General features: G+C 40.3%; 1 protein-coding gene across 5 annotated transcripts in view; it reads left to right on the top strand.

The window, feature by feature from the left end:
* Window positions 1-26,937, top strand: part of LOC138741380 (arf-GAP with SH3 domain, ANK repeat and PH domain-containing protein 2-like) — a 110,299-nt gene that overhangs the window by 27,484 nt on the left and 55,878 nt on the right. For 4 of the 5 annotated variants that reach the window (XM_069895366.1, XM_069895365.1, XM_069895367.1 and 1 more), the window contains exons 3-11: window positions 1,146-1,291; window positions 6,514-6,588; window positions 9,961-10,010; window positions 17,799-17,928; window positions 20,045-20,130; window positions 22,345-22,420; window positions 22,911-22,997; window positions 23,991-24,094; window positions 25,737-25,806. In XM_069895366.1, coding sequence (XP_069751467.1) covers window positions 1,146-1,291; window positions 6,514-6,588; window positions 9,961-10,010; window positions 17,799-17,928; window positions 20,045-20,130; window positions 22,345-22,420; window positions 22,911-22,997; window positions 23,991-24,094; window positions 25,737-25,806 — 824 coding nt within the window. The other variant, XM_069895368.1, reaches the window with a different exon arrangement.

The raw sequence follows: 26,937 nt of genomic DNA, 5'->3' as shown, positions 1-26,937 counted from the left end.
ACATGGCATCCACAGTAAGTAAAAGTAAAAAGGCAGTCAATGTTCAGGCCTGAGCCTTTCGTCAGGAAAATTGGGCAGACATCTGAAATAAAAGGTGAGGGGATGGGGGAAGGGAAGGGTGAGGAGAACAGGCGAACAGGTAAAAGGCTATAGGTGGATACATGAGGTCATGGGGAAGAGTGCAGAGGGCTAAGGATAGTTTTGATAGAAGAAATAAGGGAAGGGTTAAGGAGTTGAAGGTAGAGAGACCGAAGGGTAGGGAAGAGAGAGAATGGGGTAAAAGGTTAACAGAAATTGGAGAAGTGATATTATGCCGACTGGCTGGAGACTGTAGATGGAATATAAGATGTCAATAGAGATGTAGGTGGTTCAGTTGAAGCCTTATCAAATTGCAGCAGTACATGCCCATTCATTGCGTGCCAGTGATGGAAGGAGTTGATGAAGGTAGTGTTGCTCAAATGCGAGACCAGCAGACCTATTGAGTCATTAGTTGTAACTTGTCCTACTTTTTTGCAATAAAGATGTTTGAGGGGTTTTTTGATGTTAATTGGTGATTCGTAATATGAATTAATTTACTTAACCATTTGGATTCTCTGTCCCGGTTTTCCAGGATGACCAACAAGCGCATGTACTTTGTGTCCACGTTTTGGTGGACAATTAACAAGCCATGTTCCAGTTTTCTGGGACGGGCTTTAAACCCAACCACCAGCTGGTCTGTACTGGTGTTCATATTGTAAAGGTTTACCCATGGACCCAGTCTGGAGTATATATTATGAAAGGTTAAAAATGGCCGGAGTCCAAAGAGTTAAGGATCTATCATTTACATTTTGAAATGTTTTTGGATGAATCTCACTTTGATAAATGTATCACAACTTGCATTTCCTCCACGCCATTGCCTGTCAGCCTAAGCATTTGATCTCTTACTCTGTGCTGGGTTGGATGTAGCAATGGCCCTTGTGATTTGGACCACAGGTGAATGGATAACCTGGCTTCTCACTCCAATATAAATGGTGAAGAGGACCAACATGGAGGTCTTGTGATAATTCTGATTGTGGTGCTTGCGACTTGACTGTGCAGAATATTGCATCACACCCATGAACCTACATCTAATACAATCCCTTTTTTTTTGGCATGTTGTTGTCCAGCCCATGTGGAAAATAAAGAACAATACATTGAAGTTCTGGAGAGTTTTGGAAATCACCACCTATCTCAAAATAAGAACGAGTTGTCTACAGGCTTTCTGAACCTGGGTGTTTTTACCCGTGAAGTGACTGCACTCTTCAAGAATCTGGTAAGCTTGTTGAGGTCTCCATAATCTATGAACTGTTGGATGTTTTGTTTGATTGGGTATATATTGAGCAGATCAGATATTGAAAGTCAAGACCACAAGTGAGAAGGTACTTGGGAAGCTAAATTTTCCCTCCCCTGCATCCTTCTGTATTCCAATGAGTAAAGTCCAAGAGTTGACAAATGTTCCTCATGTGCTAATCCTTTCATTCTTGGTATCATTATAGTAAATCTAACAAGCAGTATTATGAAAATAAGTAGATAACTTTTCTTTGCACTGATTGAGGAATGAAAACCCAAATTTATAGATTAGCTGCTAACATTAGATAGGTAATTGCTTCTTGCAGTCCCAGTTCTCTAGCTTGGGTTCAGGTGTGTGCAGTGGTTGAAAGTAGTCCTTGCATTGATGGGATGTGATTATAGTATTGAACATGAAATTCTGCAGGCACTATGATTGTAATGCAATGCACAAAAGTGCAAGAGGAACTCAGCAGGTCCCACAGCATCTGTAGGAAATAAAGGGTAGCCAACATTTCAGGCCTGAGCCCTTTGTCAAAGTATGAGCAGAAAGCAGGTAGGGGCCTGAATAAAAAGAGTGGGGGGAGGAAGGGGCAGGGTGCAGACCAAAGGGTAAGATGTCATAGGTGGACATCATAGAAGGGAGGGTTGAAGAGATGAAAGCTGAGAATGGACAACTGTGACCTCCCAGTGGCCACCATTATAATTCCCACACTGACATTTCTTCCCATGACTTTGTGCACTACTAAATCAAGACAATCTGCAAATTGGAAGAACTGCAATTCTGACTGGGTACTCTCCAACCAGATGACATCAACATCCACTTCTCCAGTTTCTATTAAACCCTCCCCTGTCTCTATCTTTTTGTCTCCTTTGCCCCAGCTCCCCATTCCCTTCATTTCCTTCTCCATTCAGAGCAATCATCTTGCCTATCACTTCTCATTTTTGTTTTGTCTTCTACCCTCCCATCCATATCCACCTATGACCTCTTACCTGTTGGCCGGTGCTCCTCCCCCTGCCCTTTCTCCCTCCTTCTACCTTTTTATTCAGGTGTCTGTCTCCATTTTGCTCCTACCTTGATTATCCTTTACTTCTTATAGATGGGGTGTGACCTGCTGAGTTTCTCCAGCACTTTTGTGTGTGTGGCTATGGAGTATTCTGCCACTTTAATATACTCAACCTAATAATGTATCATAAAGGAAAATGGGTAATGGAAGGATGCCAGAAAATGGAAGAGGGATGAGGTAGGGGAAGTGGCGTGAAGTCATTTTGTAAACCTTTATTCCTCTTTTGTTTTTGGACAGCGGGGTGTAATTGACCAATTATTATCCATGAAATTGCAGTAAACAATGACACAAGGAAAAGTCCATGAGTTGACCTCCTAGTGAGAATTACTTCCATGTTATTCAATTCCTCAGCTGTGATTCAGAGCCCATTCAGTCTGTCATCAGTAAGATTGCTTACTTCTGGGATGAGACTGGAACTAGGAATGTCGCCTCGAAGTTCAGGAGAATAGATTTAGGATGGAGATGAGGAGGAACAGCTTCTCTCAGAGAGTAGTGAATCTGTGGCTTTCTCTCCCTAAGAGTCTGCCTCATTAAATGCATTTAAGACAAAAGATAGATTTTTGCATCATTGGGGAATTGAGGATTATTGGGAAAAAGGTCAAGTAAATGGAGCTGTGACCAGGGCCAGGTCAGCCATGATCTTGTTGAATAGCGGAGCAAGCTTGATGAGCCAGATGGCCAACTCCTGCTCCTTTCTTTTGTTTCTATGTACCTCCTATTAACAGCCTTGTCTCAGCTCATCAGCTGCTCCAGCCCTCCACTTTGCCTTTTCTCCTTTCACATTGATAGGATGGATGTGGAGAGGATGATCACTCCATTTCAGGAGGAGCTGAGAATTGTGGGGGGGGGGTCACTTTAGACATACAGTATGTTAATAGGCTCTTCTGGCCTATGAGCCCAATTGACTTCCAACCCTCGTACGTTTTGAAGTACAGGGGGGGTCACCCATTTAAGACCTGGATGAGGTTGCATCTTTTTTTTTCCTCTTTCAGATTAGTCACGAGCCTTTGGAACCCTCTTTCTCAGGGGGCTGTAAAAGCAGAATCTTTGAGGTATTTACAGCAAGTTAAACCAGACAATGAAATGTTTTCGCAGGTAGATGGGAATGTGGAGCTGAGGTTTTATTAGATTAGCTGTGATGTTATTAATAGTGGAGCAGACTCAAGGGGATGAGTGGTCTTTTTTTGCTCCTAATTCCTACGTTCAAATGACGTTCTGACTCATTTCATGATTTCATTTCCTTTTATTGTCATGTAATAGTACTGAATGTGTAATATTACATGAAATTGCCTCTGCCTGCCATAATGCAGACAAAGAGTAGCCATTAGCGTCACCTAGCACCCCTTACAGTAAGCAAGAAAGAGAAACGAGAGAGAGCCCCTTCAAAAACATTGTGTTCTCATCTTCTCCCATTGAGAAACAAGCTATTCTAAAAATTTCATGAGTGAGACTAATTTCCATGCTGCCTCTGAACTTGCCAACCTGCACTGGCTCGTGATGGGGTAGCAGATCGATTTAAAAATTCTCAGCCTTCATTCCAAATCCCTCCATGGCCTCGCTATCCATTCTTCTCTTCAACCTGAAACTGTTCTCACTGGAGGAAAACACCCATGGTCCTTTGCAACCCGGCATGAATTTAACTGCAGTAACCAATCCAATTGGAAAATTGTTTTATTTCCAGTTGTGAGTCCCTTTCAAATATCTAATCCCCATTATTTTAAAATATCAGCTCAATTACATTAAGTAACAGAACATCTTGTGACCACATCCCATCACTGCAATAAGCAGGATATCAAATGGTATAGTTAAGCAATCACTTTAAAGTAGGCTGATGGAGCAAGCCTGCAAGATGATGTAAACAAATTACAATGCTTTTAAAATATCCTGACTCCCTCATTTCCCATCTCCAATGCATCCCTAGCACTTATTAGGGACACACGCCTTGACACCCAAAACATTGACCATTATTTTCCTCTCACTGATGCTGCTTGATCCACTGAGTTGCTCCAGGAGATTGTTTTTTGCTCTGGTTATTTGTTTCCCTCATACTGTTGATTGTGCTTTTAACTTCCTTCGCCCATCTCGCCCTTGTTCTCTCTCCCAATTTTATCTCCCTCTTTAAATACAGGAAATTGTTTAATTTTTGATTAAGTTTCTGTCTCTTGGACTAATAAATCTGTTTTTAAATAATGCTTCTGCGAAGCAGTTGAGGCCATCCTTATATTATCAATGCTATTTTAAATGTAAGTTGCCATAAGAAGTTTGAAAGTGACAAGATTATTGTACAATTTCATCACCATTTTGCAAACCTTGGCCTTGCTAAACTGATTTGGAAAGGTTTTAAAAGGATATTTCAAAAATATTTTTTTACTTAGACATAGAATCACCACACAGAAATGGGCCTTTCAGCTCACTGAGTCTGTGGAGACCAAGAATTACTCATTTTCACTAATCCAGTGCTCGTCCCATTTTATTTCCCGCCTCTCCCTGATTCCACCATTCACCCACACCCAAGGGGCAACATGCAATGGAAAATGAACCTACCAACCTGTACATCTTTGGGATGTGGGAGGAAACCAACGTGGCTGGGGGAATCCCAAAAGGATCACAGGGAGAACGTGCAAACTCTGCACAGATGGTTAAGATTGAACCAAGGATGCTGGCGCTGTGATTCAGCGACTCAACCAGCTGCGCCATTCTGCCTGCCTGCCAACTTGATGGGACTTGACACATTAATGCGAGCTTAAACCTCCTGTAGGTGTGTCAAATGGAAAACTTGGTGTGGTGTCTGGATGGGACCTGAGGTTCTGTCCCATTCACTCCTGTTTGTGTGATATGTTGGACTTGATTGTTCTTTTTGGAAGGGTGCGGGGCTATAAGATCAGCATTTAATTCTCAACATTTTTTTAAAAATCCCACTACAGCTCTACTCAGCATGAATTTTGAATGAATTTTAGCTGTCAGATTTCCTAGGATAAACACACTTGGGGGTTCCCTTGATTTGAAGTGGAACATGTCACCTTTTTTGAACTAGTAGGATCTTGGAGCATGGCTGCAAACTCTCACTTGGCATGATATTGGACCTGCATGTATGCACTCAACACTGGAGTTAAACAAGAAAAACTGCAGATGCTGGGGTCACAATACACAATCGAACCGGAGCAACTCAGCAGGAAGTAAAAGGTAACCAATGCTTCAGACCTGGTCCCTTTGTTAGTTTGAGAAGTATTGGTTACGTTTTACTTCTAATGGATGCTGTGTGGCTTGCTGGGTTTCTGGAACACATTGCACTCAACACTGGCCTTACAGTCCACAGGCTACATTCAGCATGTGTGCACTCAACCTACTGAGTTCGAAAGGAGTTATAAGAATGCAAGTCATTTAAAATTCAAAACTTTTAACTCCTATTTTTTCTTCTTGTTTAATGTGATTATTTTTATGAAAGCTTTTGATGTTGATCGTCAACTTAAAACATGAAGAAAATGAGTGTTTATTGTCATTTTCATAAGTACAATGTACAGATGCAATGAAAGTCAAATTTGCTGCTATTATGCACTAACAATTTAACTATAATTATCATGTGTGATGCCACAAAAAGGAAAAGAAAATATAACACATGTAAAAGGAAGAGAATATAAAATAAATAATACATACAAGAGTAAAACACTAAAGTCTGCAGACACTGTGATTGAAGTTAAAAATATTTCTGCTAGCCCACTCCCCATTCACCCTCTCTTCCCTACACTTTTCCTCCAGCTCTTTACCCTTCTGACTCTATTCACAGAGCCACTAGCTTCCACACCCCCCCACTCCTCGTTTGCTGGTGTGCCATCCCTCCCCTATCCACCTATTACCTCCTTCCTCTGGGCTTGTGCTGTTCCTCCTCCGCCGCCGCCTCCCCCGACATTTTGTTCGGGCGCCTGCCTACAGTTTGCTCATACCTTGATGAAGGGCTCAAGCCTGAAACGTTGGTTACGTTTGCGATATAAAGGACACTGAGTTTCTCCAGCATTTTGTTTTTACTTCAGTAATAATGCAGGTTGTTTTACATTGAAACATTTTTAACTCTTCTTTTTTTTCCTCATTGTTTACAAATGATTATTCAGATGAAAAATTTTTGATATTAACTGTCTGCTTACAGACTCAAAACATGAACAATATCCTCTCCTTTCCATTGGACAGCCTGCTGAAGGGGGATTTGAAGGAAGGAAAAGGGGTGAAGTTCTTCTCTTTTTATGTTTTTGCAGAATTATAACATTATTGTTATCATTCCTGGTGTGTAACTGCATGCTCCTATGAATCAGGAGACCCTGATTGCCTCTGTGATTGAGAATTGACCTTGGACCTCCCTCTCCATTGCATGACCACTGATTCTTATTGAATGACTCTAGTGTGGTGTACGTGATTGTTCAAACTCTCTCCTTGCCAGAGGCTGTACAAAATAGAAATGATGGAAAACTTTCTGTGGAGATTTTAGTTACAGATAAAACTGTTGAGGTACTTTTCAGAGTCCATGCAACCTGGGTTGCAAAATGTTTTGTTCTGCAACTCAGGTGTGGAAATGATAGAGCACAGAGAATATTCAGCAAGCCCAATCTTGGCATTGTAGCCATTGATGCCTGTTTGGTCGAATCACCAACCTGAACTCGGCTGGTTCTGCAAGTGAGGATAGCTGGTCTGAATTAAACTGATACGGAAAAGTTTTCAGGAAAATTAAAAGTAAGTTTTAAAAAAAGTTTAATTGAAGATGGGAAATAAAAGATGTTTAACAACTGAGTCATTCGTTTAGGAAATGAATATTCTGATTGGTCAGGATGCCAGGAGAACGATAGACATTTCCCATCATGATGGGTGCACGAGGGTGGAGTATGTAGAAGTATTGTGATCATCTCCCAGGTGTATCCAAACAGACTTGCATAGTTCATTGTTTTTGTTCTCACTTGAATTTTGAGAGGCTTAGATTGTTATCTGATTGGCAGGTGAAATCCTAAACTAGTAGAGGTAATGAGATTCCAGTTGAAGTCCCGATGACTGGCTGTAGTCCAACTCAAGCTTCCAGCCCAGCTTAACCTTGGAAATGTCAGGACCGGCACGTGGCCTCCTATGAGGTTGAATGAGTGTGACCGGCAATCACTGACTGTGATTCCTGATTGGAGATTTGAGGAGGAAAGGCGTAAGAAGTTTGAAAGTGACAAGATTATTGTACAATTTCATCACCATTTTGCAAACCTTGGCCTTGCTAAACTGATTTGGAAAGGTTTTAAAAGGATATTTCAAAAATATTTTTTTACTTAGACATAGAATCACCACACAGAAATGGGCCTTTCAGCTCAATGAGTCTATGGAGACCATGAATTACTAGACTAAACAATTGACTTTGTTGTTGAATGATGGTATTGATGATGCATTGCAACATTTCATCAGATACGCTGAGCCTAATTGTTTTCCAAAATTTCCACAACAAGCAGGGTTATCGTCAGGGTTGTGGAAGTGGGGAGAAGGGAATATTGAAGGAAGTAAGTATTTGTACAGCAAGGAAATTGCTGATTCCCTTCAGCCAATGAACAGTGGGCACCCTCCCAAATTAATGCACTATCCATATGCATGTAGACTTTTATTGAGCTTCTACATGATCCTTCTCGTAGTGACAGAGAATTGGATTAAGGTGTGGTGGGATTACTGCCAATCTGCTGTGCCCAGGAGCTCATCTGAAATCGCTCTGGCACTGATATAAAAATAGTGTTTTTTAAAAATACTGTGGGCTTTGAGGAATCTTGCACCTCCATTCAACCGAATAATGCAAATGAAGTTTTGGACTTGGGTCAAATTCGGAATTCAGATCAACTTTGTTTGAGGTGGATGGTGTGGCTGTAGTTGAACCAAATGTTGGGCTAACAGCTGGGCTAACAGCTATATGTAAAAGTTCCATTATTGTGACTAATACTACATTTAGAATGTAACGTAGATAAAATTCTTTAACTTTGTCTACCTTAATGAAGTCAGAGAGTCGCCACTTTGTCCAGCGCTCCTCACAGAAACTCAGTGTTATCATTTAACATTGATTGTACCTGTTTTAAAATTGCATACATCTGTCATTTGTAACTTGAGCATTTTCCTTGCATCTTCAACATTTTTGTGAATGTCTTGATCAAGATCTTTGATCAGTTCAATGTGGCAGAAGGCTTTTTAAAAAAAAAACTCACTGACACTGCCTTAATCCTTTGTTTTCTACAAGTGTCACTTGTTCTTTCTTTGGCTTGGCTTCGCGGACAAAAATTTATGGAGGGGTAACGTCCATGTCAGCTGCAGGCTCGTTTGTGGCTGACAAGTCCAATGCGGGACAGGCAGACACGGTTGCAAGGGAAAATTGGTTGGTTGGGGTTGGGTGTTGGGTTTTTCCTCCTTTGTCTTTTGACAGTGAGGTGGGTGGACTCGAGATAACCTGGAACTGAGTGCCCAGTGCTGGTTCTGCATCTGGGTCCTTTCCAACTGTTCAGAGATTAGAAGTTATTTAGTCACCTATTAAATGATTCTGAATTGAAGTGGAGTCCAAGGAACAACAAACTAGCTCATTTAATTGGAATTGAACAGTGTAAAAGAAGATAATTTCTCTCATGGTTTGATTTCTCTTTGAGTTTTGCCAAAATTAAAATAATTCTGCTGTGGTCTTTTGGGTGATGGGGCCATTTGTGAAGGAAATTTTGCTGATGTTGAAGAAAATCTGTGAAATGAACAGTAAGAGTTGTGATTTCAATGACAGGCTGTGGTTGAATTATTTCAGAATCAAAATCATGAACAAGCCCCAAAATTCATTGTATTGAGACAGTGTCACATTCATTCATAGAAACCTCCTTTCAAAATTAAATAAAAATAGGGCATGAAAAGTCAAAGCAAGCTGTGTCTCTTTGGTTCATTGATCTTTCAGGAATGTCATGGCAGCAGGGAGGAAGGTGCCCTTGTGCCACTGAGTGCTCATCTTCAGGCTCCTGGACCTTTTACCTGATGATAGCAGAGTGAAGAGGGCATGGCCTGGGTGGTGGGGAATCATTTGGTTCCTGTCTAATCGTATACTGCTCCAGCCTACATTCTGAGTTTGAACACACACATGCACTCCCCATTAACTATTAGCTAGTGGCTTGTTCACTGGCTTCTCCTGGACGTCTTTCAAGTCTTACGTGGTCCAGTGCAAACTGAAGGTGGCCTAGCAGATACTGCTGTGGTCTCATAGTTGTGCCATCCCTCAGGTTTGATCCTGACCTCTGAAGCTGAATGAATGAAGTTTGTGTGTTTCCCTGCGACATGAGTAGATTTGCCCTGTGTGTTCTTTTTTTTCTTATACATTCCAAGGACATACTAGGGAGAAGATTAATTGGCAATTGGTGTCGGATGGAAGATTAAGTGCTTGGGTGCTGTGAATGAAAGTAAGTAACAAAGAAGTAAGTGGGTGAATGAAATGGTTCGATGCCAGCATAGACACAATGGGCCGAATGGCCTCCTGGAATGTCCAAGAGAAATAAAAAAAATAGGAATTGCATCTCTACTTTTGGAGGTGAAAAATTTTGAATTGGTCTTTATTCTCTGTCTACAGGACCCAAAAAAACTCATTGAGAAAGCTTGGAAGGATTACGAGAACAAAGTGTAAGTGCCGGCGCTGTAGGAGAAACAAACAGCCAAGAAATATTTCATAGTTCTCCCCTGCATCAGTATTCTTCAGATTAACGCAGAATTCTATCTTATGATTAAAGGTACCATGACATGATTTAAAGAGAGGTTTATTAAACGAAATGCATTCCTCTACTACTAATTCAACTAAGCAGATATGTCCTTGGTCACTTAATGCTGTTGCCCATTATCCTTGGAATTGGTATCTTGGACCAATTTATCATCAGGTCTGCCATGTGTGTGTCACCTCATGGTTAAGAGCTATGAAGTTAGTCTCAAGCCCTTGCCCTTTCCCCTTAGAGCTGGGTCTTCATTCTTGGCTCTTGGAATTAAATATAATTTCCTCTTGAAATTTATTTTGCTTCTAGTCATCTTTCAGGCTTTACGTTCCAGAGCCAAATAACTCCATGCTTTAAAAAAATAAATCCTACTTGTCTCATTCATGTGGTTAAGGAAAATGTTATGTATTCCAATGGCAATGTTAGGATGGGAGTTTCATGAAAGTTTAGCCAGTAAGAGTGGGAAAGAAGCAACCCATTTACTTCGATAGTGTATGATTTGAAGATGAACTTGCAGGAGGTTATGTTTCCCCGATGCTTTTCTCTAAGCAGTGGACATTATGGTTTTGGGAAATAATGTTAAGTAAGATTGCTAGTGTGCCATGTAGAAAGGTCTGTCTTGCAGCCATAATGCGCTGAAGGTGTAAAGAATGAATATTCATGCTGGCAGTTATCTGGGGTGCAGAGCCTTCAACACAGTGTAGAGATGTTCTTGGTAGTTGGAGAAATATTCATGCAGACAACTAGGGAGTTTTCGATTTTATAATGTAGATGATTCGGGTGTTGGAATTGGAAGGTGAATCTCTTGGATGAACACCTAGTCTTGGCCTTGAGCTGTCACTCTCTGAGAGAAGTGTCTGGTCAATGGCAACATCGATGCCACCCTAATCCCTACAGCAGTTTATTGATGAGGGCAGCTTCAGTGATGATGCACATTTGCAAAGTCATTAGACTTCTGCTGGAGATAGTTCTTCCCCTCCATATGTCTGGTGTAAATCCTTTTTGCTATTAAATCAGATTAAGCTAAATGTTGTTCACGTCTGGCTGCATCCAGATATAAGCTGCTTTATCACAATAAGAATGGAAGAGAACAGTAAACATCCCCAGTTCTAATCTCGATGAAGCAACTGAATGTGGTTGGATCTGATTAAAAGTGTGATCCAGGACCAACCACCTTTTATTTTCCAGATGCTTACCTACATTTTCTCCAAAGGGAGTTCTGTGGGAATCTCTCTTCCTCTGCTTCTCCATCTGTAATCTCTGTTGCTATATAAAATATGCTGTGTTTCTCCAGCATTGTGTTTTTACTTCACTTACTGCATCTGCAATCTTCTGTGTTTTACTCCAACCACATTCAGCTGCTTAACATTAAATCTGGGACCTGTAGTTACCATTCTTGCAGCTTGTGAAAACTCTTTCTCCCTGTTTGCCTCATTAAAATCTTTTTTTCTGTTTGGAACACCTTGTAATGTATCTCTTCAAAGTTTATCTGAGGAGGACATCTGTAGCTGGGATCGTCTCTTCACAAAACTGAAGTTCCTCATTCCGAGCACCATTCCAGTAAAACTCCTCTGCATTCCCAAGACCTTGAATTATTTTAAGAGTTTTACTGTTTAAATTAATGTGCGTGATTTGGGAGAGGCCTGCTGAAAATTTGAGCCTGTCAAATTGGGACTTGCTGCTCTGTTCTCTGTTCGACTTTGTTGATGGAATTATAATGGGAAAACTGGATGATCTAACTCACTCGGGTGGAAAAAAAAACTGCTTGGGTTTTAGCTTGTGGCTAATGTTTTTGGAAATGTTTTGGAGCTTAGATAATTAACATCCCTGTCCAGGAAGCACTGGTCCTGTATGAGTAAGAAATTCTTGTGCTAATTTACTGGGATTTTCAATTTCTGTAAACTTGTTTCCTGCAGGAAAGTCTGTCCTTCTGCAATGCAGCTTGAACCTTTCCTTTATTTTTTGAGGCTGTTCCATTGGGAATAATTTCCATTGTTAGTTCATTAATTTTTGTGGTAGGGAGGTGGGGGCGGGGGCGGGGGAGTGACTTTTTACCTCTGGCTTGTGTTATGATGTGATGGACCCTCATCTTCGTGCTGCTTCTTTGAGATAGTTTGTATGCTCGAGTTTATTCAGGAATGCATGCTATAAATTGCTGAGGAATTGTTCAATACCTTGTTCTTGCATTTTAACTTCCTGCTCTCATCAAGAACCACGTTACACAGACCAAGAAAAGGGAAGCCATTGCAACATTGCCATCGAATAGTTCAAATTAATATTTTTAAAATTTTTCTCCCTGTGAACCATAACAACCAAAATATGTACAAATATTTCTCATTAAATATACACAATGGCTTCCCCCCACTTCCCTCCCTCCCCCTCCAAAACAATAAATATTCAACATATACAATACAATAAAACCATAAAACAAGGTCTTCACACAAAGGAAAAACAAACCAGAAAAATATGCCATCTACTTTTATACACTAAATTAAATAGTTTTATCTTCTTATCACTTTAGGGTATGGAGGTCCGAGGCAAGCTCTCTCTGTTATGTTCCATGTATGGTTCCCAAATTTGTTTGAACAATGTGAATTTATTTTTTAAATTATATGTTTTTTTTTCCAATGGAATACATTTATTCATTTCCATGTACCATTGCTGTATTCTCAGGCAATCTTACATTTTCCAAGTTGACATTATATATTTTTTTGCTACTGCTAAGGCTATCGTAATAAATCTTTTTTGCACTTTATCCAATTTGAGGCCTAATTTTTTATTTCTTATGTTACTTAAAAGGAAGATCTCTGGATTTTTTGGAATGTTATTTTTTTGTGATTTTATTTATTATCTGATTTAGTTTTTCCCAAAACGTATTCACTTTCGTACTTGCCCAAATTGCATGTATTGTTGTTCCCATTTCCTTCTTACAGCGAAAACATCTATCTGATAATGTTGGATCCCATTCTTTTAATTTTTGAGGAGTGATATTTACCCTGTGTAACCAATTATACTGTATCATGCGTATCCTTGTGTTTTTAATATTCTTCATAGTTCCAGAGCATAACTTTTCCCATGCTTCATTCTTTATGTTTAAATCCTTTTCCCACTTTTGTTTAGGTTTATAGCTTATTACCTCATTTTCCTTACCTTGCAGCTTAATGTACATATTTGTTATAAATCTTTTAATTATCATTGTGTCTGTAATCACATATTCAAAGCTGCTTCCTTCTGGTAATCTCAGCCTGTTTCTCAATTTATCCTTTAAATAAGCTTTCAGTTGATGGTATGCAAACACTGTATTGTGAGTTATTCGATATTTGTCGTTCAAGTGTTCAAATGTAAATAAATTATTTCCCAAAAAACTATTTTCTATTCTTTTGATTCATTTTCTCTCCCATTCTCTAAAGGAAAGGTTATTGTAAAAGGGATTAGTGGATTTTGCGTCAATAACAATTTTGGTATTTGTTAATTCGTTTTTTTCCTTTCTATGTGGATCTTCTTCCATATATTAAGTAAATGGTGCAATACTGGTGAGCTTTTATATTGCACCAGCTTTTCATCCCACTTATAAAGTATATGTTCCGGTACTTTCTCCCCTATTTTATCTAGTTCTATCTTAGTCCAGTCTGGTTTTTCTCTCGTCTGGTAAAAATCTGATAAATATCTTAATTGTGTGGCTCTATAATAATTTCTGAAGTTTGGTAACTGCAAACCACCCTGGTTATACCTCTTGTTAATTTATCTAATGCTACCCTCGGTTTCCCCCCTTTCCACAAGAATTTCCTTATTATTCTCTTTAGTTCATCAAAGAATTTCTCTGTTAAAGGAATTGTTTACATTTGAAATAAGTATTGTATCCTTGGGAAGACATTCATTTTAATGCAATTCACCCTCCCTATCAACATTAGCGGTAGTTCTTTCCAATGTTCTAAATCTTACTGCACTTTCTTTATTAGTGACTGATAATTTAGTTTGTACAAGTGGCTTAAGTTATTGTCTAACCTTATTCCTAGGTATCGGATTGCTTGTCCTTGCCATTTAAATGGTGATTCTTTTTAAGTTCTGTGTAATCCGCATTACTCATTGTCATCACTCCATTTTTATTTGTGTTGACCTTGTACCCCGATATTTCTCCATATTCCTTCAATTTCTTATGTAATTCTTTTATTGATATCTCTGGTTCTGTTAGGTATACTACGATCTCATCTGCAAATAAACTGATTTTTTTGTCCCTTGTATTCCAACGGCTTATTATCTTCCCTAACTTTGTTCTTTGTTCACTCCAATGTATTTTCTCTTGTCGTATATCTTAAAAATTTTACTAAAACGGATCTTGGTTTTTGATGTGTCTGTGGTTTCGGGACTAGGGCTCCGTGTGCCCTTTCTATTTCCATTTCTGCATGTAATTCTGTTCCCAAAACCTTCAGGATCCATCCTTTTGTAAATTCCTTCATGTCTGTGCCTTCTTCATCCTCCTTCAGGCCCACTATTTTTATGTTGTTTTGCCTACTATAATTTTCCAAAATATCAGTTTTCTGAGATAACAACTCTTGTGTCTCTTTAATTTTTTTGTCACTTTCTTCTAATTTTTCTCTTAAATCATTCACTTCCATTTCTACAGCCGTTTCCCACTCCATGTTTTCTACTCTTTTCCCTATTTCTGTCATGACCAGTTCTAAACTTTGCATTTTGTCTTCTGCTCTTTTTATTTTTCTTTTAATCGCACTAAATTCTAATGATAACCATTTTTTTAATGATCTAATTTGTTCTTCAAAAAAGGCTTTTATCTATAATCTGTCCATCTGTTTTACCTTCTATTTCCCTGTGAAGATCTTGGTCGTCTTCTTCCTCTTCTTCTGTGTCTGTATCTGTGTTTGTGTCTTCTCCTTCTCTTCTTTGTATCTGTGTCTCTTCTATGTCTTTTTCTGGCCTCTTCTTGCTGGGCCTCTGATGGTCTTCCTTTTGTGGGCTCTCTGTCTGTTTGGCTTCCTGCTGTTGATTCTCTTGTTGTCTGTCACCCAGCTGTCATTCTTCTTCGTCTGGCTCCTCGCTCCTTTCCTCTCCATTGTTTTTATCCTCCAGCTGAGTGCCCTGATGCCAGGTGTCCCTCAGCTGTTTGTGTTGTACCTGCCCACCCCTTGGCTGAGCCCCCCTCCTGCTGGTGTTCACTTTTTCCTTTGATTGCGCAGTTGCGCACTTATGTTTGGCTCTGAGAGCCATTTTTGGAGTCCACCGGTCGGGAGGTTGCAACTTCGCAGGGCACTCACTAACCTCGGAGATCAGCTGCTCTTTACCACTGTAGCTCCCTGCTCCTTGGTGCAGGTAAGGCCTTCTTTCTTCTCTGGTGATTTTTCTTTTTTTCCCCATTGTTCTTTCTTTCTCTTTCTTGGGTGCCATCTTCTTGTTCTTCTCTGTAACTTTATCTTCTATTTCTTGAGCCTTGTCTTTTCCAAACTTTTTTTCTTCTGGAGAGGGCTGGTTCAACCTGACCAGCCACTACTCTATCATGTGACTCCCCCTCCGAATAGTTCAAATTGAGACCAAAGAGTTTATATTTGAGAGAAAAATTGCTGCTTTGATATTTCAGGTTCTTGGTATTTAAATTTTTTAAATAATATTCTTGCTTGGTGTTATGCCATAAATACCGCACAGCAAGCAAACCAATCCCTAAAATGAGAATGCCGATAATGTGATAGACTGGCAATGCTGGCATGGCACCTTGCATAATTTTCCAGAGGTCTGTGGGGTTTGATACCAACTGAATACTTTTGATGTGTGGCCACTGTTGTAAGGTAAGAGACACATGGCAATGATTGGATAGTCTATTTAGTTTCAATGATGTTGGTTGAGGAATAAATATTGTCCAGAATGCCCTCTTCTTGAAATAAAAATGGCATGGATCTTTTACATCATCTTAAAGGCAGAATGAAACCTGTCTTCTCAGGCTTTATTTGAAAGAGAGCAACTGCGCTGCCTTGGCATCTCCAGAACAGTGGCAGTTTTTCTGGACCACATGCTTAACACATTGTGGAGGGATTTGGGTTCTAAGTAACAAAATGTAGTTAACGTTTTCAACTGATGAGGGTTGAAAATGTTATCTCCATGTGTTATCTATCCTCCCTGTCAGCTGGGCATTAGCATTAGTTTTCTTATTCACACATCCTGCACTTTCTCTTCTCTGAAGTTTCTCACTTCTGTGTTATGTTTGGTTTTCCAAAGCAAAAGTTTCACACTTTCTATTTTTTGATCCTCTTTTCTTGAGTTTAGGAAAATTCTATTAACATGTATAGGAGATCCTTGTTTTTATTGGTTTCTCTGCTATTAGTTTCAACTGATTAGTCATTCTGCCTAGTCCATCTTAATTATCTCACTGACTCTTGAATGCACCATCTCCCAGTTTGGTTGGGATGTCTTAGGAGAAACCCTACTCCTTTTGTAAAACTCAGTCAGCTAGTCCAGGTGATTTCCATTCACACATCACTACCGTGCATGGTTTTGATAATAAGCTTTTTTGTTAAAAGGATTTTACCTTGTGTTCAAAACCTTCCATTTTTCCTGTGTGCATTGCTGTATGCTGAAGAGCAGATCTCCATTTCTTTTTTTTAAACTTTATTTAAAGATTTTATTACAGGAATAAAAAGAAAATTACATTTAAAGAAAAGATATAAAATAATATAATTACAATACAACATTAATAACCTAACTTAATTCAACCACCCCCTACATATACAAAAACAAAAAAAAAATATATATTTAAAAAAACCCACCCTTCCCCTCCCCCAAATAAAGAGTGAAGAATTAGTAAAATTAATAATATATAATTTAAAAAAAACACTCACAAAAAAGAAAAATATGACAAATAAAAATAATAATTTATTTTTATTAGATCTAAAATATCACATCTTGAAACATTTAAATCAAACTTAATTGCATATACTTAACAAATGGAGTCCACTAGCAGATCTTCATTTCTGATTTGATCTGCAAATATGCCTTGAGGAGCGGGGTGGTGGGGGGAGGGAGACAAGTGAAAGAGGGGATGGAGGAAGGATAGAGTAGGGGAAAGGGAGAGTGCAAAAGAAGACTGGTTTAATTTTCTCAGATAATCTGTGGAAGGAATACATTATAGAAATGCAGTACTATAGGTGATTCATCCCAGCAGGTTTTTCGTGGAATTTTATTACTGTGGGACTCTTCTACCTCACTTTATCTCATTTTTAATGCCTCACCCTTTTTGTTCCTTTCATGTTTATCCAACTTTCTCTAGAATGCAGATGTGATATTTGCCTAACCATCCTTTGTGTTACTGAGCTCTAAATTCCTGAATCCTTGTTGGATTTATTTGTGACTCCCTTTGTCGCCAGGTTCTGACCTTGGTCACACACTCCTTCACGTCTATCTGGTCATCTTTGGGGCTTCCTGTTTCTAGATATTTCCAGGTTATTAAAACCATTCGATTGAAGGGCATCTGAAAGGGAAGAGATTGTCTCTTCATGGTCAAAAGGTAGCTTCACGCTCGGTTTGATTTTTGCCAGGTGCTGTTGGCTGTCAATAGCCTTCGCTAACATTGATCACCGGGGAAACCTTGGTGGTAGTTTGATGACTGTAAAGGTATGACTAATTTTCTGTGTGTTGTGTATTTGTCTTTTCAAGATGTGTGCCTGCTGTTGGAAGAGCTCTTTATGTTGTTTTTAACTATTAGGAACAAGATTGAAAAGGAGAAAAAAGACCGTGCCAAGCAATTTGGACTAAATCGTTCAGAAATCAGTCCTGCAGAAATTGCTGAGGATTTGGAGAAGGAGAGAAAGATGTTCCAACTCCAGATGTGTGAGGCAGGTTACAGGATATATAATTTAAAAAATGTATTTATCAATTGTAGAGGGGTAAAACTCTTGAATGGTGATCTCTCAATACTTCATAACCATATCTAATTTCAGAACTGGCAAACACCTCACTGAACAACCTCACCTCTGACAATGCAGCAGTTCCTCAGCTTTGGAAGTGTTGGGTTAGATTTTGTACTCGAGTCTCTGTACATCAGCCTAAAGTACACTTAAATGTGCAGTGACTTATGCCCATTTACATCATAACTCCTATCAGAAAATGTTGCATTTGCAAATTCTGTCTTATTTGCATCAGATTTAAAAGTTATATTCAACATTGGCAAATCATAATGAAGGAAAAGAATGCGGCCTTTTCAATCTTTGCCTAAAATAAATTGAAATAGACCACTGAACAAAAGTTAGCAATCCTAGTGTTTCTGCAATGCTTCTCACCTTGTTTAATCTGTCGCAAAGTTAATTGCTTCTGTGCGTTCTAGTCTCAACGACCGCATGTTGCAATTTGAAGAGCTAAACATTCTTCTGGTGGCCTGGCCAATGTTTGTCCTTGGTCGGCAGTGCCTGAAGAAAATGAACTGGAAGTTTTTGTAATTTAGTGGGGGCGGGGGTTGGGGGCTGGGGTTGCACGGGGATAAGGTTAGTGTAACGGTTAGCACAACATTATTGCATGACCAGCGACCTGGGGTCAAAACCAGCACAATTCTGTGAGGCAGTTGTGCATTTTCCCTGTCACCTTCCTGGATCTTCTCTGAGTGAGTGTAATTTAGGCGGTACAGGTTTCAACGGCTGAAATCTGCTTCTACCGTGTTGTGAACAAAAATTTTTAAAAATGTGACATTTAATTTGACACTCCTACATTCCAACAGTAACTATGTTTTCAAAAGGACTTCATTGGTTGGGACAGTATTTTTGAGACACCTTGAGATTGTGGTAAATCTCTCAAAAAAAAATGTCTTAAACAATGCAATAGCAGTTTCACTTACATATGCAACAGAGAAGATCTGTTTTATAAATCAGCTAATTAAATTTTGAAGAGCTTTCAACTTTTCTCTTAAATTACTAGGTACCTGATCAGTCCCAAATTGCTTTCTCTCTGCTTACCAACTTTTTGGGCAGATCCTTGGGATCAAGAATGGCTGGAATTCTAATTTTGTGGGTTCTGATGAGGGCAGTGAGAGAACTGCAGACACTTCCTTAGTTGGAAGTGCCTGATGGGGCAGGATAGGTGTGTAGTATGTGAGCTGATGTTCCCCTTTACTGCTTCCCCAAGTCTTCTGTCTGCTTCTTGTGCATGGACTTGATGTTTTCAAATACTGTCTTGTATGCTTCTCCTCTACTTTGGTCACAAAGCAGACATTTCTAGAAATCAATAAAAATGGAGAAACTCAGCAGGTCTCGCAGCATAGGAGGTAAAGATGTTTATATTGCTGATATTTTGGGCCTGAGCCCTCCAAGGTATCTTGATATCTGGATAATACTTAACAATGCAGGCTGATAGATGTACTGAATTTCAGTGCATTCATTGATTGGTCCAAAATTAATCATTCATTGAATTGGTTAAATATTTTGCCTCTTATGGATGCTTTCAGACCTGTTGAGGAGTACCTCCAGCATTTGCATTTTTACTATAATTGCCGCATCGGCAGACTTTTATGTTTCACCCCAGAAATCACTAGGCAGGGTTGTATTTTTTCTATGATTAGAATGTATATTTGAGAAGTCTAATGCCAGGTGTGTGAGAGATGGGGTTGCACAACATGAATGTAGCCCCTGGGCAGGAGTGATCCCTGCCTCCTCAATGGGATCTGAAAGTAGGCTGCCAGTTGTAAACATCTCAAGGCTGTGGGGAAAATGCACCAATAGTATTTCCATCAAATCTTTCAAATTAGAAATCAGTGTTCCTTTCTAGATCAAAATCCTCAGCATTGAGGCCTTCACTATCAACCTACTAATGGAATGGATGGAGGAAATAATTTTGTATCTTGCTCTCTTGTAAATATTGTCACTTGTACCTTTTCCTAAAACTGCAATATGCTCCCTTTTTGGGGGCAGAGGGAGTGTAGCATTCCTAAGAATGTGAACTAATTGCACTTTATTTGTTTCACAGTATCTTCTCAAGGTGAGCGAAATAAAGATTCGAGAAGGTCCTGACCTCCTTCAGAGCCTCATCAAGTACTTCCATGCTCAACAGAAGTAAGACCTTTTCAGTTGATCCTCTAGTAGGAGACGACCAATCAGTCCCTTAAATGGTTTCCTCCATTCATTAAGATTATGGTTGATCAGAATTTTATTTCTGTCTCCCTGGTTCGGTTCCACTCCTATTCAGATGCCCTTTTGACAAAGTGTTTCTGGTCTTTGTTTCAAAGTTGTCATTTGAACACCTAATCTCAAAGAAGTGGGTGGGATGGAGGAAGGGTTTACAATTGTTTTTGGAATGAAGGCTCTATTGGTTTCTCTCCTAAATGAAGTTGATGACGACCCCCCCCCCCCCCCCCATCCTGGAACATGCCCCTTCCCAATCCACCACCCTCCAGCCAAGGAAAATGTCCTCTCTACATCCAGACTGTTTGGGCCTGTCTGAATTTTTAATATTCCAATAAAATCCCTACTCATTCTTCAAAGCATAAGTGATTTTCAGATTAATTGACCAAATCTCTCCTTGTATGAAGAATTGGGAATCCGTTTGGTGAACATTTTCTTTTATTCCCTCAGTGGCAGGAATATATCAGTACTTTTGCAAAGAGACCAAACTGCCCCGAATATTTCAGGTGTGGCCTTATTACTAAGTACTTGCACAAGACATCCTTATTTTTGTTGTTCATCTTTGTTGGATGCAAAACTAGTGCAATGAAGGGCAATGAACCATTTGCCACCTTACTACTTGCAGGCTTGGTTTCAGTGACTGATGTTCAGGATCATCCAGATTGGTTTGCACATCACCATTTCTCAACCAAGCATCATTTGATTAATCATCTGCCTTTCTTTTTTTTTCTACTGATTTGTGACATCGCACTTATCCATGTTATACTGCACTTGCAATGTATTTGCTCACTCCCTCAACTTGGTTACATTTTCCTCTTTTTATGTAAACTTTGAACTGTGGGTGGGGGAAAGGAATTGTCCATTTAATGTTGGATCAGGACTGGGAGTGGAGAGGGGAGATGTAGACAATCTGTATAACAAGGAATGAAGGAGGGGTGAGAAGGAGGCCAGTCGATGATTGGTGGACCGTGGGGTGATGGATGTTTGGTTTCCGAGCTGTCACCATCTCCACCTGCCCTCCCCGCACATGACTTACTTTTTTAATACCCTTCCATCTATCATCCCATCCACCTGCCTCTGTCTCCCAACTCTGCCCCTCCTTCATTCTCACTTAACTCCATCTGCCTGTCATGTTTCTAAACTAGCTGGTGAGCTACTTGGTTGGGTGATAGTGCTTGGAACCGAAATACAGACTGGGGCATCAATCCAAAACTGTTCTGTGCTGACATGTTTTCTCTCAGTTCATGAAGGGAAACTTTTTGTTTGATGAAAGAAAAATAGGTGGGAAAGGTTTAGCTATGAGGAAGGAAGGGCTCAGCTACGAGGTGGGAAGGGTTCAGCTACGAGGTGGGAAGGGTTCAGCTACGAGGTGGGAAGGGTTCAGCTACGAGGTGGGAAGGGTTCAGCTACGAGGTGGGAAGGGTTCAGCTACGAGGAGGGAAGGGTTCAGCTACGAGGAGGGAAAGGTTCAGCTACGAGGAGGGAAGGGTTCAGCTACGAGGAGGGAAGGGTTCAGCTACGAGGAGGGAAGGGTTCAGCTACGAGGAGGGAAGGGTTCAGCTACGAGGAGGGAAGGGTTCAGCTACGAGGAGGGAAGGGTTCAGCTACGAGGAGGGAAGGGTTCAGCTACGAGGAGGGAAGGGTTCAGCTACGAGGAGGGAAGGGTTCAGCTACGAGGAGGGAAGGGTTCAGCTACGAGGAGGGAAGGGTTCAGCTACGAGGAGGGAAGGGTTCAGCTACGAGGTGGGAAGGGTTCAGGTACGAGGTGGGAAGGGTTCAGCTACGAGGTGGGAAGGGCTCAGCTACGAGGAGGGAAGGGCTCAGCTACGAGGAGGGAAGGGCTCAGCTACGAGGAGGGAAGGGTTCAGCTACGAGGAGGGAAGGGTTCAATTTTTTTTGTAGGAATATATAGGTCTGCACAACATCGAGGGCCAAAGGGCCTGTACTGTGCTGTAATGCTCTGTGCTATGTTCTATGATGTGACGCATGTAGCTATCCTCCCATTTACTGGATTTATTAAAATAAATGTCTCATTTGTGTATGAATGGGGAAAAAGGGCAGAAAATTTCTTACTTATTAAGTTGAACATTTCACCTGTTGTATGTGGGGGTTCCTAGCCACTTATTGCTGTTATTTTATTTAAAGTTTTTTCCAGGATGGCCTCAAGGCTGCTGAGAGCCTGACCCCATTTGTTGAAAAATTGGCTGTGATTGTGCACTCGGTGAGTTGCAGAAATATTTCAAAACAACACTGATTTGGTCTGTTCTCCAGAGGCTTTGAATTTCAAACCCATTTCCAAATTCTGTCTGTGACAAACACAAATATTCCCATCTTTCCAGTCGTACATATTCCCTGTTCCTGCCATGGTAATGGTTTGTCAATTTATTCTACTTTTTAAATTAATTCTTCAAAATGCATGTCTTGTTGATGAGGCTAATCATTGCTGTCTATCTATCCCTTCCTTCCCTTGAGCATAGTTGTGAGCTGTTTATCAGACAAGGAGCAGTGGGTTTTTTTTTTGACTAGGTAATTTGTACAAACGTGTATAATAACCTGGTGTGTGCTGCTCAAAATCTTTCCTGCTCTGGAGGAAAACATCAAAGAGTGGAGACGTAAAAACCCAGTGCTGGAGGTCAACCTGCTGAGTTTCTCCAGCATTGAGTTTTTATCCTTTGAGCTCTAATGAGTATTTTCTTCCTTCTGGCCCAAAGCTGAAGCAAGCACAGGATGAGGAGATGAAGCAACTCACCCAGATCAGGGACTCCCTGAGGTCAGTACTCCAAGTGGATCATAAAGAGGTGAGTAATGGTTGGGCCATGATTGCTGCTCTTGTGAAGTAAACCAGCAGTAGATGCTAAAATTGAGGGGAAAGGCTGATGGAGGCCTCTAAAAGCTCTTGGTGGAGAAGAGGCAGAAGATGATGGTTGGGCTTTTAGAGGTGCTGTCAAAGAGCTTGGTTGATGTAATGATTTTTTTTAAGAAGCAAAGGGAGGAGGCGATGGTGGAAAGTGGGGTACATTTGGAGAAAGGGGATTTGGCAGATGGAAGTATGGTCAATACTGGACTAGAAGAATCTTTAATTTATATTTTAAATTTAGACATACAGTACGGTAAGAGGCCATTTTGGCCCATGAGTCCGTGCTGCCCAATTTACACCCAATTAACCTACACCCCTGGTACATTTTGAATGGTGGTGGGGGTGGGGGGGAACCAGTCCCCAGGGAAAACCCATGCAGACACAGGGAGAAGGTACAAACTCCTTGGAGATGAGCACTGAACTCGAACCTGAATTACCGACACTGTAATGACATTGCGCCAATCATGCTACCTCAGGGTTGAGCTTGCAGGTCATAGTTTCATTCCAAGGTGGCGACAGGTGGGAGACCGTAGTCGATGGTAAAGATGTGGCATTTGTGACTGTGTATACAAGGGGATGATTTTTGGATCTTCAGATATTAAATAATTTGGAGAAAATTGTAGTTGGATTCAGGTTTGGAATGAAGCAGAGGAGAAAAAAAATGGATGGAAGGGGTAAATTCAGATGAATGGCTTCTATCATATGTGCCAGACCATTTCATGTGGAGCTTTATACTCATTCAGATCCTGTCCCTTCTCACCCATTTAGAATTATTTAAAGTCAAATATCTTCTTGTTTTATTGTTGAACCATTTATTATTGCACAAAATTGCTTGCTCACTCCTTTTATTTCCTGGTGATGAGCTGGGTTGGTGTTTAGTTCTGCTTCCATTGTCTTTTGTAAAGTATTATGACTTCTACATTTTTGTTTCAAGGAATGTTTGAATCGGAAAAATTCTAGCTACAGCATACACCCTCTTCCAGGAAACCGTATGTATGGAACAGAAAAATCTGGCTTCCTGTACAAGAAGAGTGATGGGTGAGAAATGGAGAGTTCAAAATAGGTGGAGTGAAAGATTGAAGTCTGCAGTCACTGAGATTGTAGTAAAAACACAGTAAATGCTGCAGGAGCTCCGCTGGTCTCACAATGTCTGTAGAACTTACTGTGAAGATGTATCCTATGGACGTTACAAGACCAGCTGAGTTCCTCCATCATTTACTGCTTTCATTTTCTGTGAATCCACCAGCTTTATGAACCTCCAGGAAAGTGTTCTTTGCTAAAAGGGGCCTACTCATTTCTTTTATATTACTCCCAAGTGTTAGGGGAGATATGATTAAAAACCATCTCTCAACATCCTGAAGAGATTTGGGTGAGTAAATAATGTGAAGCTATTTTCCATAAAGCAGGAGGAATCTGAAATCATAATACATATTTAAGATCTGTGGCAAAAGAAACAGGGGTGACAAGAAATTATTTTTTTGGTCTGGAATACACTGAGAGAAATAAAAACACAATGCTGGAGAAACTCAGCAGGTCAAACAGTGTACTTTATATAGCAAAGATAAAGATGCAGAACCAAAGATCCAGGCTTGAGCCCTTCATCAAGGTCTGAGCAAAATGTAGGCTGGCCCCTGTGTCTGTACATTTTCCTCAGACCTTGATGAAGGACTCATGACCGTAACATTGGTTATGTAGCCTTACTTAATAAGGTACACTCCTTGACCAGCAGAGTTTTACTTCAACCACAATATCTGCAGACTTTTGTGTTTTACTTCATGCACTGAGAGAGTGTGGGGTGAGAAAAATGAATAATAACTTTCAACAAAAAGTCAATAAAATACTAGAGGTGGGCAGTGGAGAAATGTAGGAATATAAAGGAAAAAGCAGTGGAGTGAATTGATGAGTACTCCCTAAGAGCACAGACACATGGGCTGAATAGCTGCCCTCCTGCAATGTAAGATTCTATAATGGTTTCAGATTTATTGTCAAGAGTACATACATGACATCACATACAACCCTGAGATTCCTTTTTCCCGCAGGGACAGCAGAATTGCCCCAAATTGGTAGTGCAAAAATAAACTGTTCACAGTGAAACTTTTCCCCGCCCTGTTGTTCTTTCAATCCAATTGCATTTCTTTACAACAACCATCCTTAATTTTATCCTGTGATCCTTCACACCCTTTTGAGTGAGGAATATCTTCAACATCATTCCCTTTCTGCAGTCCCTTAGCCTGGTAACCCTTCAGCAAAATGAATCTTCCTAATTCTACGGTATCTTCTCCATTCATACTGGTGACCTTTTGCCCATTCTGCTGTGTGAAGAGGGCCATTAATGAAATGACACTTGTTTTATGTTTCAGTTTCATTTTACTGTGGATTGTGGTTACCAAGCCCAATATGTCCTTAGATTCCAAACATCATGAAGTACCTTTTATAGCAGTTCCCATGGTCTTCCATACTCAACAGGGAAAAAGGAGAATAGAGTGTCAATAGATCCTTTTTGTTTCTGATGCATTATGTCACATGAGATGCTGTCTTTTGGATCTGATTTGCTGAAGTGCCGTAAAATGTGCAGTCTCTCTGCAGTACCCCCATTCAGTGATAGATGGCACATCTGAGCTGGGTTGAACAATACATCCTTTCTGCCTTGTGCTAATTTTGTCCCCTCTTCATCTGTCAGGATCCGAAGAGTGTGGCAGAAGAGAAAATGTGGAGTTAAATATGGTTACCTTACAATATCACACAGTACTGTGAGTAAAACCTAAAGTTAACCTTAGCGATGTTTAATCCTACTTTATGTAAACCTCGTGTTATTAATCAGTGCAATAAATAAAAGTTTAATTTCTTATATTTTTCTTTTCAACATTGTTATTGGCACCAGTAATACATGACCGTGAAATTGTTCCCTTGTACCCTAACACTTAAAGGGCTTCTTTACCAATTAAAATTAACAAAGGCTCAAATTGTTTTTGTAGCCCTCATGCAGACAAATGTCAGAATCAATGATGGGATTCTGTAACTTTTTAAAAAAAAAAGTTGAAGCACTGCACAAATAGGTTCCATTGAAACCTGTGCTGCCAAATTACTCTGCCAACTCCCTATATTTTTGGAATCTGGAAGGAAACCGGAGCACCCAGGGAAAACCGATGCAGATCCTGGGGAAAATGTACAAGCTTCTGGATTTGAACCTGGGTTGCTGATGAGGTCATTGCTAAGCTAAAAGTGCTGCCCAGTTCTGTGATACTGGCACTTTGCAGTGAGTGGTCGAGCCCAGAAACTCCTCTGGTCTGTGCAGAGGTCTAAGTGCGAATATTGAAGTTGCTCCATGCTGTGGAGATAATAGGACCCAGGACCCTGCACCTCATACAGCAGTTAGTCATTTCTGTGTATGCTGAAAGGACGTAGAATGTGGTTTGATTGTGGGGAAAAGAATCTCAGGGTTGTATGTGGTATAATGCATGTACTCTGCCAATAAATCTGAATCTGAGATTGGAATACAGGCCATTTGGGCATGATAGAGAATATCCCAGAGCTTATGACAAACTATCCCAAGAAGCATGAAAGAATAACTGGATTTGCCAACAGTCCACTGCCCTGAGGCCTTTGCCATTTTGCTCCGGTGATGAGCTATCTGATGAAGTGGGGCAACATCTGGTACCTGTTGGTGATGGAGAAGGACAGGTGAATGAGGAGATTGGGGCATCCAAGTGCATATGCCTTGGGGAGTGGTCCTAGTTTTGGGTATTCGTAAGATACCCCTGTGGTCTGGTGTCCTGGGTGTATCCATGAATGGGGCTGAGCGCAACAGCCAATAAACTTGGAGTTTGTGATCCATCTGAGGATTTTTCACAAACTCACCACTTTCACAAGGAAACCTTGCA

This window comes from Narcine bancroftii, chromosome 8 (genome assembly GCF_036971445.1).
Source record: "Narcine bancroftii isolate sNarBan1 chromosome 8, sNarBan1.hap1, whole genome shotgun sequence".
NCBI classification, from domain to species: domain Eukaryota; kingdom Metazoa; phylum Chordata; class Chondrichthyes; order Torpediniformes; family Narcinidae; genus Narcine; species Narcine bancroftii.
Note: the sequence above shows the minus strand (reverse complement) of the source record. Positions and strands in the feature narration are given on the sequence as shown.